This window comes from Mesoplodon densirostris, chromosome 18 (assembly GCF_025265405.1).
Source record: "Mesoplodon densirostris isolate mMesDen1 chromosome 18, mMesDen1 primary haplotype, whole genome shotgun sequence".
In the NCBI taxonomy this organism is placed as follows: Eukaryota; Metazoa; Chordata; class Mammalia; order Artiodactyla; family Ziphiidae; genus Mesoplodon; species Mesoplodon densirostris.
Window position 1 is genome coordinate 60,234,151 of NC_082678.1, and position 13,702 is coordinate 60,247,852.

Sequence of the window (13,702 nt, forward strand, 5' to 3'; positions counted from 1 at the left end):
TGCCCTGGAAGAGGACTCTTGGAAGTCATGGAGGGGCATGCTGCTGGAAACTTCCACAGAAGCCTGACCTGTATTAGCTCAGGAAATCCCCCCCAACTCCCCACCCCCTAAGCATCTCTGTTCTCCTAGCTGCTGCTGACCCTTCTGAGCCTCTAATGCCTCTAAAGCTGCTGGGGATTCTGTTCCCACAGCATCTCACCTGCTTGCCCAGCATGGCCTCTCCTGAGGCCCTCACCACTTCCACAGCCACAGGCAAGGCTTCACTTCCCTGGAAAGGCCACTCAGCCTCTCCCTTCCATTCTTCCAACAGATGATCCCGGGATAACTGATGCAGCAAATCCTCTTTACTCTTTAATCTAGGGTCCTGCCCGAAGGGAACCTCCCGTCTCTTCTTCACAGCTTGGCTGGAGGTGGAGATTGTCTGACCTTCCACCTAAGGAGGTGTACAGAGGGTATGGACAATCAGTAACTTGGACATCAGCTGGGTTCAGTTCCCACAAACCTTGTGGACTCTCCGGGGTAACTGATCGTTTCTCTCCAAGCTGTGAGGCAAACTCCCCTCTCCTTCCAAAGGTTTCTTCTCCTGGGGATACCAGGTGGGCCCTTCCTTTTGCTTTGGGGACTGGCTCAAGCCCCCACGATGCTGCGCTGCTGCGCAGGCCACTCTTTAGGGGCTGAGTGAGGAAGAGCCAAGTGACCAGCGAAGCCCTGTCCCGAGCGCCTCTCCGCACCCTGTCTCCGGGGGTCGAGAGACGCAAAGCCCCACGGCGGGCCGGCCGCCCCTCGCGCAGCCTGCGCCGGTTCCCCGCGCCGCCGAGGTGCAGGCCCCGCCCCGCGGCCGTCCCGCCCCGCCCCCGCCGCCGGGCCCCGCCCCCGGCCGGTCCGGTCTCGGGGCGGCGGGCGGGGGCAGGCCGTTTGGCGAGGTCGGCACGCAGCTCCGGCCGCGGGTCGCTCGGGCGCTGTCCAGGCGGAGCCGGCCCGGCCCGGGCTGCAGCCATGGTAAGGCTGGCGGGCGCGGGGCGGGGCCGGGCGCGCAGGGCCCGCCGCTCCCGGGCGGCTTCGCCGAGACCTGCGGCGCCGCAGTCCAGGCTGTGCGGGGCGGGAGGCGCTGTCGCCTGCCGCGGGCACAGGCAGGCTGGCGGACGGCGCTGCGTCGCTGCGTCGCTGCTCCCAAGTTTCTTCTTCTGATGCGAGCAGACACGGAGTGGGCCCCGGCCACCGGGTAGCTGCCCCGTTCTTGGACGGAGGGGTGGGTCCGTGCTGGGTGGGGAGGGGCGCCGGCCGAGACGCGCTGGGGGGCTGGGGTGAGTGAGTCAGGCAGGGGCGGAGGTGAGGGTCCCCCCCCTTGCCTGGGTCAGCTGTCACCTGGGTGACTCTTCCTCGCCCACCTACCCTGGGCTCAGGGACCAGCACCAACTTCCTGGGAAAACACACACAGGAGGCCCGCAAACACTGCCTGCCTCGCCAGGAGGGATGGTGAGACGCTTGGGCCCTCCCTTCCCACAGCACCATCTGCCCAGGGACCTCGGAGACAGGGAGGCCCAGCCACCATCCTGCCCCGTGGGATCAGCTATATCCCTCTGCCTCTGAGACAGGAACCATGGGGAATCTTCCTCCTGCTGCATCCTCCCCCCTCCCCCCAAACCAGGTCCCTCTGCAGTGATGGAGGGTGGAGGGGACTCATTCCTGCCCCCTGCCTGTGGTGGGAGGAGAAACAGTAACCCCAGCCAACCACCCTGAAGACCCCCAGGTAGGAAGCTTTGATGTTCGGCTGTGAGGGTGTGAGCTCTTTTCCTGCCAACCCTGCCAGAGTCTGCCACAAACAGCATGCTGAGTGTCAGGGCCTGCAGGCCCTATGCCAGCTTCTCCTCCCAGTCTGGAAGCCCCCTAGCCTTTGCCCTCTGCATTGGGAAGCACAGGCTGTTTACAGCAGGAGGAGATCCGTGACCAGCCTGTGGGGCAGGATGTTGGCTGTGGGCAGCCTCCAGAAAGGAACTTCCTGGGCCCTGTGGAATCAGAAGCTTCCAGGTCTAGAAAGGCCAACCTTTTGGGCTCTTCTCTCTCAAGCTGTGTCCAGGCCGAGGCCCAAGTCTTGGCCAGGAAGTCTTGGTGACACTGTGACCTTCCCCAAAAGGGGGTTTCCTGGGAGAGGCCGAGTGGTGCCTGCCTTTATCCCTGCCCCCACCCTTCTCTTCACATGCGGACGGACAGACTGATTGTGCCCGGGATGGAAGCCTGGGGAGCATTGATTGTTCTCAGCGCCAAGTGTCCCTAGTGCAGGGGCCGAGAGGGGCTTTTTCTGCCACACACGAAGTTCAGTTCAGCTGAGGTCTTGGTGCTTCAGCTTGGCTGAGGCCACCCTGTTCCTCTGTATTTAAAGGCACCCCGTCACCACCAGCGTCCTCAGCCTCAGGCCCCTGCCTCAAGCCAGCTCAGTCCTTAAGCTGACTGGGTTCATGTCAAGCCAGACTTCTCTGTGAGGGTCACTTTGTGAAAGGAGATCAGGCACCCAGCTGCTTCAGAGATCAGTGGGGAGAGCTCCCCAGCCCAGGAGCCCCAGGGGTTTTTAATTGGCATGCAAAAAGAAGGACTTGGCTAACATTAATAACCACCCTGGGACTTGAGGTGTACCTTCTCTCCCCAGGTTCAAAGCAGCTTGAGGTATCTGTCATCTGGGAGTGCTTTCTTTCCCCAGCCTTCCTGGGAGGCAAGGAAGGGCCATTCATGATTGGACATTAAGGCCCTGAAATTAAGACCCTATTCAAAATCACAAAGGGTATTTCTAGCCAAAGCAGAAACACTGGCCTCCTGACTCCTAGTCAAGTGCTCCCATCTGCACACTCCCAGTTAGGTCCCTCAGTTTGTCTCCCTCCTAATCGGCAACTTTGAAGCCTCTGGGATCCCAGCCTCTCCTTGACCTGAACTCATGCCCCTCAGAGACCAAGTGTGAGCAGCTCCCCTGCTGACTCTCTGAAAGTGATGGGGTGACGAAAGTGATACAGGTCCCCATGAGTCAGAGGTCACGTATCCTAGGATGGAAGGAGTCCCTGCAGCAAAGGCCTCTCTGTGGCTGGGACTCTCTGCAGGGAAATCTAGGGGCGGATTTCTGAAGGCAGTGCGGTTCTCCACTGAGAGAACACAGAGGGACACTGGGAAGAAAAGTGGGGCCATTCCTAAGAGAACATACACCCAGGGGATTATAGGACACCCCACACTGCTTCAGCACTGCTTGAAGTTAAGGTGAAAGAGATTGGAATCCTTTGGGACTGGAGTCTCCTGGGTAGCTGCCCTGTGTACTGATGGACCAGGTCACCTTGGGGACAGGTCTCAACCCTTTGACAGGCCTCAGTGTCCTTGGGGGTTACAGGAGAGGGCAAGTGGATCAAGAGCCTGTGTTGCAGACAGACTTGGGAGGCTGGTGCTGTGCCCATCAGGGTAGGCAGCGGGCAGGCATCGTGGAGCAGCCAATCAGAGGAGGAGGGGACTGCAGAAAAAACGAGTGATCCTGCTGCAGCTGAGCTGTCCTTGGAGGGTGGGAGCCAAGGGAAGGGAGGAGGAGGGCTTGGGGAAGGACATTCCACAGGCTTTTTTGGCCCCTGACAGACACAGGGGGGTCAGAGAGAAAGGGAAAGGAGCAAGTCAGGACGCTGGATTACAACAAGAGCATCAAGACCAGGCTGTTTCTGTGTGTGAGGAACTTTTCTTGGGAGATAAAATTAGACCTAGAGCTTGCTGACAGGGAGTCTGAAGCGTGGGACATGGACCGTTCACTGGGATGGCAAGGCAGTTCTGTCCCTGGGGACAGAGCTGAAGCTGGGGTAAGGTGCTGCTCTGGGAGATGGGTGGACCCGCCCTGTCTTCCGCCTGCATTGTCTGGGATTGGGGCTCAAAGTCAGAAAATGATTTGGCCGCTGGCGGAGCCGGGGGCAGGGAAGGACAGACAGGAGGTGAGGCCCCTCGTGTCCTGGCTCCTTGTCTAGAGCCCCTGTGGGCCCCTCCGTGCTGATGAGCTGCTCCCGGGCATGGAGAGTGGTGCTGGGTTCCTGGTGACTCTACTTGAAGATCGCAGGGGCTGGGGGTCTCCATCAGTGCCTTCCTTTCTCCCTTCCTTGCTGCCCCGCTGCTCAGTGCCCTTGGGGAAACCAGGCGGAGTGCAGTCCTCTCTCTCCCACCCTCAGCCTGACCCCCAGACCGACTGCTGGGTCACTGTGGGGTTGTGCAGAGGGGCAGGATTTCCCCGAATTCCCCAGACTCTTCAGCTGCCACCCCCAGCCCCATCCCTTCTCTGTTGCCGTATAATTAATCGTCCAAGCTGGGACACTTTGCAGAGTGAAAGGGGGCAATTATGCCAGAACAACAAACATACACTGGGATGTGTGGTCACCCCACCGGCCCCCACAAATACTGTGGGTAAGAAAAAGCCTGTTGGGTCAGGCTTGCCTCAGGACTGTCTCTTCTGGCCACTTGGCCCCTACCTGCTGGTTCCAGTTTCTGTCTAAAAGGCCCCTTTTCCTGTCTCGGCAAGCCCTGGAGACTACGGCTATAAGCAGGTATGGGGACTTGAGAGGCGACAGCCTGGAAGTAGCTCTTAGGGCACTTTCCCCTGTAGCCTCCCCCTCTAGTCCCTTCCCTCTGCATAAACCTGGCAGCGTGACTGCATCCCTCAGTTCTTCCCTTTGTAAAACGGAGGCCTGCAGGAAGACCGCGGGCATGTTATCTCCCCTCACCCTGGCTGGGACTCCACAGTGGTCTGGGGTAGCCCCCACTGGCTTGGCTGATTCCCAGAGGGTGAGTCAGCCTGTGAAGCCGGCCCTTGTCCGTTGTCTGGGGGAGGCACGTGGGTTTTGTGAGGCCGAGCTGAGCCCAGCACCGCCAGGCACTCCACAAAGGGGGCTGGCCCCAAAGGAGAGAGAGGAAGCTTAGGGTCTGGAGCTGAGGGTCAGAGTAGGAAGGGAGTGGCCTGCCTTCCCAGCTGGAGATGGAGCAGGTCTCCACAGAGGAGCCAGCCCCCCGCTGCCTACCCGCCGTGCGGGTCACAGTTGAGACCAGACCCCCTCCCGCACTGCAGGCTAAAGCCTATCCCTGGGCACAGGGGGCACTTCCCCGTATGCACCCCTCACCTGGGGGTCGTCAGAAGTGTCCTGCCGTCCTCCCTCACCTGGTCCCTCCCAGCTCCCTCTCACCCACACTCAGCACCCACTGCCGGGTTTCCCCTCCGCCCCTGGGGAGCCCCTGCACAGGCTCAGGCTCTGTGTGGCTCAGTGTCTGGAGGAAGGGGGGTCAGGTCAGCTGTACTGAGTCCTGGGCAGTGAGCACCTCCAGTAGAGTTTGCACCTCAGTCCCAGAGCTCAGCGACTGCAGCGGCAGGAGGCGAAGAGACGCCTGCTGGCGCTTGATTTGCCTGGGGCTGGCGGCTCCCTTCTCCCCTCCCTCACTCCTTCCTGCCCCTACCCCATTCTGGCTGTCTGCACTCTCCCTGAGTCCTGAGCCACAGTCTCCTCTCAGCTCTAACGCCTCTGTCTGCTGCCCGTCATTCCGCCTGACTTCCTGGCCTTTGGGGCAGTCCCTGGTCCTGGCTTGGGGGTGCAGCCTCAACAAGCACCCTGTTGAGAGCGAGCATGGAGGCTGGAGCTACTCAGTTCCCCAGAGCAGTTTGCAAGGGCTCTGGGGGCCGCCCAGGGCTGCTGCTGGACCCCAGGGCCTTTCCTGACGTCTTGGACCCTTGGACCGGGGAGGCATGTGAGCAGTTGCGGGAGGGGTGGTGAGCTCTTCCTCTGGCTTGGCCGCCTGGGCAGGTTCTTTCCCTGGTAACCACAAGCGCTTTCCTCTCTCCCTCTCGCCTTCTCCTGTCTTCCTCCTTCATTCGTCCCCTCCTGCCACCTGCCCGCCTGCCCCACCCCCGCCCCAACCCTCAGATCAAGCGCTTTCTGGAGGACGCGGAGGACGCAGAGCTGAGCACATTCGTGAAGGATTTCCCAGGCAGCGAGACCTACCACCACCCAGAGGCCAAGACCTGGGTGTCCAGGCCCCAAATCCTGGAGCCGAGGCCCCAGGCCTCGGACCTCTGCCAGGATGACCTGGAGCTCAGAGCCCCGTCGTGGCCCCCGCCCTCTGACAGCCAGCAGTACATGTCTGCCTCAGCCCCTCTCAGCCCCTCAGCCCGGCCCCGCAGCCCGTGGGGCAAGCTCGATCCCTATGACTCCTCCGAGGTAGGGCCTCCAGCCCTGCCTTTGCCTGTCAGTGGGCTGGTGCAGGAGGACCCAGGGAGGGAGGAGAGGGAGCCCGAGTGTGTGTACGTGCACATGTGTGTGTGTGTGTGCGTGTGCGCGCGCATGTGCGTGCTGAGCCGGAGCCCCTCTCTGTCCTGTGTTGGCCCCAGCTCTGTGGTGTCACCCCCCAGGTATGTTGGAAACGGACAATGTCAGCGGGGACAGGAGCCCAGCTGGGAGCCCCAGATGGGGCCTCGGAGGAGGCCGGCGCTGGGTCCTGGGGTTCCTCTGCCTCCACCCTGATGCGCTGTGCCTTCTCGTCCGCTAGGATGACAAGGAGTACGTGGGCTTTGCGACCCTCCCCAATCAAGTCCACCGAAAGTCCGTGAAGAAAGGCTTTGACTTTACCCTCATGGTCGCAGGTAGAGCAGGGGCGGGGCGGGGCGGGGCTGGGCAGGAGGCGTCTCAGGCGGGGATGGCCTGTACGTGGGGAGGGGGTACGGGTAGGGCAGGAGAAAGCCAGGGGCTGTGCCTTTTTGCAAAATAGCTGCGAGACGCGGGTGGCCAAAAGTGTGTATGTGTGGCAGGGGAGGGGGTGGTGACGAGGTACAGAGGACATATCACCCTCAGCTTTCTGGCGGTTGCCTTTCTCTGTGTGACCTTGGGCAACCTCTCATCCTCTCTGGGCCGCATCCAGATGAGAAGGCCGGGCGAGCTCTTCCCTGTGCCTCCTGCCAGCTCTGCTGTGGTCTAGTTAGTCTCTTCCCAGTTAGATGAGAGAGCGGCTGCCCCCGCAACCCCGCCACCTTGGTCCGGCGGGGTTGCCTCTTGGTTGCAGCTCTGATGTGGTGCCTCTGTCGTCTCTCCCCCGTCAGGAGAGTCTGGTCTGGGGAAATCCACTCTCGTCAACAGCCTCTTCCTCACTGACCTGTACCGGGACCGGAAGCTCCTCAGCGCTGAAGGTGAGGACGGGAGGGGGGCGTGGAGCTGACCCGGGAAACCGGGCTGACTGCGGGCTCGGAGGCACGGGCCCTCCCCAGCGCGCGGGAAGCCGTGGCTTCCTAGAGAGACTGCCGGCCTCTCTCTAGGCCTATTTGGCCTGGAAGCCCACCAGCCAGCTCCCTAAAGATTTGGGTGCCGAAGCAGGGCACGGACCAGAATCCTGCTCTTGGAGTGAGTCTCTGCCCCCCAGAGGATTCCAGGAATCCGAGAAAAGAGCCGGGAGCAGAGAAGAGGCTGGGGCCAGAGCCAACAGCCACCGGCATTTCCTGTGTTGGGAAATGTGCTCCTTGCTGGTTCCCAGAGCACAGGCCCCCAGGCAGCCCCCGGGGGCGGGAGGGGGGGCGGCGTGGGTGAGGCGGTCTGGGCAGCGCTGGCCGGGGTGGGTGGTGCGTCCTGACGGGGCAGGTCCTTGCCCTTGCCCTGGCCTCAGTTTCCCCCTTCTCCAGAGCGGATCACGCAAACAGTGGAGATCACTAAACACGCAGTGGACATAGAAGAGAAGGGTGTGAAGCTGCGGCTCACTATCGTGGACACACCGGGTTTTGGGGATGCGGTCAACAACACAGAGTGGTATGTCTGACCAAGCACAGCCCCTGCCCCGACCCCCACCCACTCCGTACACACACACAGGGGCGCACGTAGGCTCAGACACACCCACAGTTGTCAAGAAGGAGGGGTTGGTGCCCTCGAGCGTGCCACTGCCCTTTACCAGCCAGCTGTCTCCTCTGTAAAGTGAGAGGGAAGGCCTTGGACCAGATGATCTCTAATGTTCCCTTGACTTGACCCACAGTTCTAGAATGGGGTTGAGGACACAGGTAGGAACGAAGAGCCTCAAGAAAGCAAACACGTGAAAACGTGTAGCACGGGGCCTGACATACAGTAGGTGGTCCGTAGTTGTCACCCTCCCTCCTTCCATTCCTTTCACCAGCAACATTTTAGGGGCTACAAGCAAGTTATTAAAGGCGTGAGAGTGCATGGAGGGAGGGGTGAGGGGAGAAATAAGAGGCAAAGGGAGAGCATGGGTGGAGCTGCGTTTAAACTCCCGGGACCCTCTAGGCCACCTGCCAAAATCAAAGGTGGCTTGCCAGCCCCACCGCAATCATCCCTGACATTTTTTTCAGGAACTAGAAGGATGCTTAGATAATGGTCAGTCAGACAGACCTGAGTAGATGAGGAGGAGAATGGGTGATAAGGACAGGAGAAAAGGGGATGCCTTTGGTGAGGGAGTTAGGCAGGGTGGTGCTGAGACGCCTAGCCTGAGAGTTCAGATCTTGATGCAGCGTTTAGGAACTGCGTGATCTTGAGCAAATGACCACATTCCCATTTCTTCAACTGAAATATCCTGGCCTTACCACCTCACCCAGCTGATCTGAAAATCAACCCAGAAAGATGCATGTGAACATGCATGAAAAACGTACAGGTTTTACAGGGCTGTGTACATTATACTCATGAATATTAAGATGATAATTTCAGGATTGGTGAAACATAAAAGTGTGGGGTCCCCTGTTCAAAATGATTAAGAATTTCAGCATGGCCACAGCAGAGACTAAACCAAATGTGGGCCTGGTATGACTGACTGCACGGGTCACACGCCCAGGAAGCTGACCCTGGATAATTGCCTCACAGACCGATCAGACCCTTACGGACCTTTCTGTGCTCTGAACCACTATCCCCTCCATTTGTGCTTGATCATGACAACATGTGACTTTCGGCTCAGCACATTGGTTCATCTTCAACTTCATGATCTAAGCCTTGAGGGGAGGGCCACTTCTTATATTCCTGCCACACGCTGTGCTGGTACATGGTGCCTGGTCTCTGTACATAGTCCTGCTGGATTGAGGGGGTCTCCAGTCATCACCACCCTTCCGGATCGGGGATTATGTCTCAGCAAACTGGGCTCACCCTGAAACCCGAGCCCTGACCAGCACCTGCTTCCTACTTCAGCAAGTATCACTCCCTCCTTCAATCAGTCTACTTACCTCCTCTTGCCTTCCATAGTAATAATAACTTCTCTTGCCTGGCACCTCACAGTTTACAGTGTACCACCACACGTACTCATTTAGTGAACCAGCAGGAATTTACTGAGCACAGATGAGGTGTCCAGCCTGTGCTGGACATTTTAAGGGATGCAGAACAAGTGTGAATAATCCTTGTCACTGGGAGGCTTACAGTCTAGTGACAGTGGGAGTGGGGGAGTGGGGGGCGCAGCAGGTCTCTAACGTGTGTCAATCAGGTAAAAACTTAGGTTAGTAAATGAGTTAGGCATTGTGGTGGCAAACACTGAACTAGGAGTCAGAAGGCCAGGGGCTTGAGTGGGTAGAGAATTTGCTAGCGAAAGTGATGTGGATTAAGTCTCTTAGCAGCTCTGCATTTAGCTTCTTCATGTATAAAATGAGAATAATGCTCCTCATAATGTCCACCCATCAGGGCACCTGGGTCAGTGAGGATGAAACTCAGTAACAGAAGAGCAAGAGACTTGAAAATGGAAGTTGTTGAATCTCTCTCTCTCTATAAAACCTCTGTGTGTGGTGATGGAAGGGGAGAGCAGTGTGCATTGCTGTAGTCACAGGAGCCTTCATGGAAGAGATGGTTCTGGGCTATGGCTCTGAAGGATGGAGTGGGCTTGGAGAGGCGGAGGAGAGGATGGAACCACACGCGCAAAGGCTCTGAGGCTGAACCGTGAACCTGACTTAGGGCTGCCCAGCCCTCCATTTGGTTTTCACCTGCCGGCACCTTGCCAGTCTTACTGCTTTGTTTGGTCACCTGGGCTCTTTTCCTTTCATCAGGCTAGTACTTATTGACCTCTGTCTGTGTGCTGAGTCTGATTTTCTATCAAGATGTTTGAGATGCAGCCCTGTCCCACCCAGGTACCTCCCTGAAGATGTAATGAAGCAAGTCGGGGAATAGCAGAGTCTTGAAAAGACTGCTCGGGGCGTGGGCTCCTCGCAGGCCCCGAGCTCACTGGGCAGCCCTCACTTCCAGTTTCTCTGCTTGTCTGTCCCTGCTCCAGCTGGAAGCCTGTGGCAGAATACATCGACCAGCAGTTTGAGCAGTATTTCCGAGATGAGAGCGGCCTGAACCGCAAGAACATCCAAGACAACAGGGTGCACTGCTGCCTGTACTTCATCTCGCCCTTTGGCCACGGGTATGGTCTGAGCCTGAGGCTCCTGACGCCACCGGGTGTTGCCAAGGGAACAGGCCAAGAGCACCAGGGGCAGGGCTGCCACCCGCAGGTGGTCACAGTTTCCTGTTCCCCAGGCTCCGGCCACTGGATGTTGAATTTATGAAGGCCCTGCATCAGCGGGTCAACATCGTGCCTATCTTGGCAAAGGCAGACACACTGACACCTCCAGAAGTGGAGCGCAAGAAACGCAAAGTGAGGGAAGCTGGTGGGGGAGGGGAGCAGGTGGGCTTCTGGAAAGGATGGGGTCCCCAGAACTATGGGCCCCTCGTGTGCTTGCCAGATCCGGGAGGAGATTGAGCACTTTGGAATCAAGATCTACCAGTTCCCAGACTGCGACTCTGACGAGGATGAGGACTTCAAATTACAGGACCAAGCCCTAAAGGTGGGGCCACCCCAGGGCATCCCTTTCCCGACTTGTTTCTTCTGGGCAGAAAAGAGAAGTAGAATTCTATATAAGGGTGGGCTACTGGGGTGGAAGAGGACCCTGGTGTCCTAGAAGGAACCAGAGAAGATGAAGATACAGGTGGAAAGGAACAGGTGCGAATAGCGGTGTTGACAGACACCCCTAACTTCTTCCAGGAAAGCATCCCATTTGCTGTAATTGGCAGCAACACGGTGGTAGAGGCCAGAGGGCGGCGAGTTCGGGGCCGGCTGTACCCCTGGGGCATTGTGGAAGGTAAACACTGAGCTTGTGACCAGGGTGTCTCCTTGCCCTCAAGGGTTCTCCTGTACCCATGCCCCTGGCTGACCCCTAGCCTTGCTGTGCAGTGGAAAACCCAGGGCACTGCGACTTTGTGAAGCTGCGGACCATGCTGGTGCGTACGCACATGCAGGACCTGAAGGACGTGACCCGGGAGACACATTACGAGAACTACCGGGCACAGTGCATCCAGAGCATGACCCGCCTGGTGGTGAAAGAACGGAATCGCAAGTATGGCCAAAGGCCAGGACGGAGCTGGCAGGGGTGGGGTCCCAAGCACAGTCTTGGGTGAGACAAAGCCATTCCTTTGTTCTATAGGCCCTGGGCTCAATCCCAGCAGGTGCTGGGGTCTCCCTAGCCTTACGAACTCCCCTTTGCCCTCCCCCTCAGCAAACTGACTCGAGAGAGTGGTACCGACTTCCCCATTCCTGCTGTCCCACCAGGGACAGATCCAGAAACCGAGAGGCTGATCCGAGAGAAAGATGAGGAGGTGAGAGCTGGGTGGGGCAGTAGGGGTCGCCAGCCCGAGAGGACCCCTGCTTAATCATAACCCTCAGTATCTCTTGGTTTGGGAATAGGAATATCCCTGGCCCTGGTACATATCTGGATCCTGGATTGGTGGCTTAGTGGTTCTACCCAGAGACTCCATCACACCTCAGGGCTACCAAGGCGCTGGCTGAAGGGATTAGAGGTTGGGGGCACTTCTCTACATCTATAGGACTCTCTGAAAGGCCCCACTTTGATTCATGTGCCTGTTCCAGCTGCGACGGATGCAGGAGATGCTGCACAAAATCCAAAGACAGATGAAGGAGACCCATTAGCTGGCTCTCAGCCTTGAATATTTAAACACCACCTCCTCGTCCCGCCTGTGCCGGCCCCTCCCAGCACCAGCTCTGCTCAGGCCCCTGCAGCTCCTGCCACCTCACCTTACACCCCTGCTGCTTCCCCAGAGACTCAGAGGAAATAAAGGTTAACAAATCTGTAGGTGGCTTCTGGTGTCACTGTCTGTATCTTTATACATTTGTTTATTTATTTATCTTTGGCTGCGTTGGGTCTTCGTTGCTGTGCGCGGGCTTTCTCTAGTTGTGGCGAGTGGGGGCTACCCTTTGTTGCGGTGCATGGGCTTCTCATTGCAGTGGCTTCTCTGGTTGCGGAGCACAGGCTCTAGGCACGCGGGCTTCAGTAGTTGTGGCTCGTGGCTCTAGAGCACAGGCTCAGTAGTTGTGGCGCACTGGCCTGGTTGCTCCACGGCATGTGGGATCTTCCCGGACCAGGGCTCGAACCCATGTCCCCTGCATCGGCAGGCGGATTCTTAACCACTGCGCCACCAGCGAAGCCCACTGTCTGTATCTTTACCATCTCATGGAAACCAAGGAGATCCTAGGACCCAGTTTTGAAAGGTTGCTGGAGGAGGGTGCTGGCTTCTGACTTTTCGCAGGGAAGGGGGAGTGGGGAAAACTTTCCCCTCTCATGACAGGGCTCAGTCCGTGCCCAGAATCCAGCCTGGCCTGTCCATCCTCCTGACTATCTCTCTCCTGCCTCTGTTATCTGGAGCCCCTCTCATCTTTACCACATACAGTACTGACAACCCCATAGAAGTTTAGGATTTGATATCTCCCCCGAGAAAACATCGTATTAATTGCATGCAGCCTTCGTATTTCCCCTGATTTGGGGAAAGGGCTATGTAGTACGAATTAAGCTCTGTACTCGAGGAAGCCTGTGATAGAGCACTGAACAAATGCTGAAACCCCTGGAATCACCAAACACTGTAGTAATTGCTGGGAATGGCTGGAGTACAGTCATCGTCCTGGAAGAGTTCAGGATTCATTTAACAAATATTTATTAAGCATCTGCTCGTTTGCAGACAGTGTTTTATTTTTTTAAATTTTTATATTATTTATTTTGTTATTTTTTAATTTTATTTTTGGCTGCGTTGGGTCTTCGTTGCTGTGCGCGGGCTTTCTCTAGTCGAAGCGAGAGGGGGCTGCTCCTCATTGCGGTGCGTGGGCTTCTCATTGCAGTGGCTTCTCTTGTTGCGGAGCACAGGCTCTAGGCCGGCGGGCTTCAGTAGTTGTGGCACATGGGCTCAGTGGTTGTGGCTTGCAAGCTCTAGAGCGCAGGCCCAGTAGCTGTGGCGCACAGGCCCAGTAGTTGTGGCGCACAGGCTGAGTTGCTCCGTGGCATGTGGGATCTTCCCAGACCAGGGCTCGAACCGTGTCCCCTGCATTGGCAGGCGGATTCTTAACCACTGCACCACCGGGGACGTCCCAACAAACACTGTTTTAAACCTTGGAGTTAAAGCACTGAACACAGGTAAGGTTCCAGTTTTCCTGGAATTTACTAAATGTAGTAAAAGTCCCAGTGTCCTATAAGAAAGAGACACGTGAGGACATAACGGCCCTGGGGCTTGCTGTTAAAGCATTCAGGCCCACTCCTGAACTGAAGCTATCGGTTGAGAATCTGAATCAACTGTTCTCCATTTCTGTCGGGTTGGTGGTTATCTCCGGGCTACGGCGACCTCCAGCGGCCACCCACCGCCCTGCTGCCTGCTCTGGCTCCCCGTGGGAGAAAGGAAGGGAGGAGCGAAGAGCTAGATCCTCGGGAGAG

At 57.7% G+C, this 13,702-nt stretch overlaps 1 protein-coding gene across 3 annotated transcripts; it reads left to right on the forward strand.

Moving 5' to 3' along the window:
- The first annotated feature begins 878 nt into the window (after positions 1 to 878).
- On the forward strand, positions 879 to 12,079 carry LOC132479076 (septin-4-like). Of its 3 annotated transcripts, XM_060082638.1 has the most exons (13): positions 3,690 to 3,823; positions 4,526 to 4,550; positions 5,916 to 6,209; positions 6,538 to 6,631; positions 7,085 to 7,171; positions 7,658 to 7,781; positions 10,222 to 10,356; positions 10,470 to 10,587; positions 10,676 to 10,777; positions 10,975 to 11,071; positions 11,164 to 11,326; positions 11,486 to 11,585; positions 11,857 to 12,079. In XM_060082638.1, the coding sequence occupies exons 1-13, from the start codon at positions 3,759 to 3,761 to the stop codon at positions 11,914 to 11,916; spliced, it is 1,464 nt and encodes a 487-aa protein (XP_059938621.1). In that variant the 5' UTR covers positions 3,690 to 3,758; the 3' UTR covers positions 11,917 to 12,079. The 3 variants fall into 3 exon arrangements, with proteins under 3 accessions (XP_059938618.1, XP_059938620.1, XP_059938621.1); XM_060082635.1 differs by lacking the exons at positions 3,690 to 3,823; positions 4,526 to 4,550; positions 11,857 to 12,079 and adding exons at positions 879 to 999; positions 11,674 to 11,850; XM_060082637.1 differs by lacking the exons at positions 3,690 to 3,823; positions 4,526 to 4,550; positions 5,916 to 6,209; positions 11,857 to 12,079 and adding exons at positions 879 to 999; positions 11,674 to 11,850.
- The last annotated feature ends 1,623 nt before the right edge of the window (positions 12,080 to 13,702 follow it).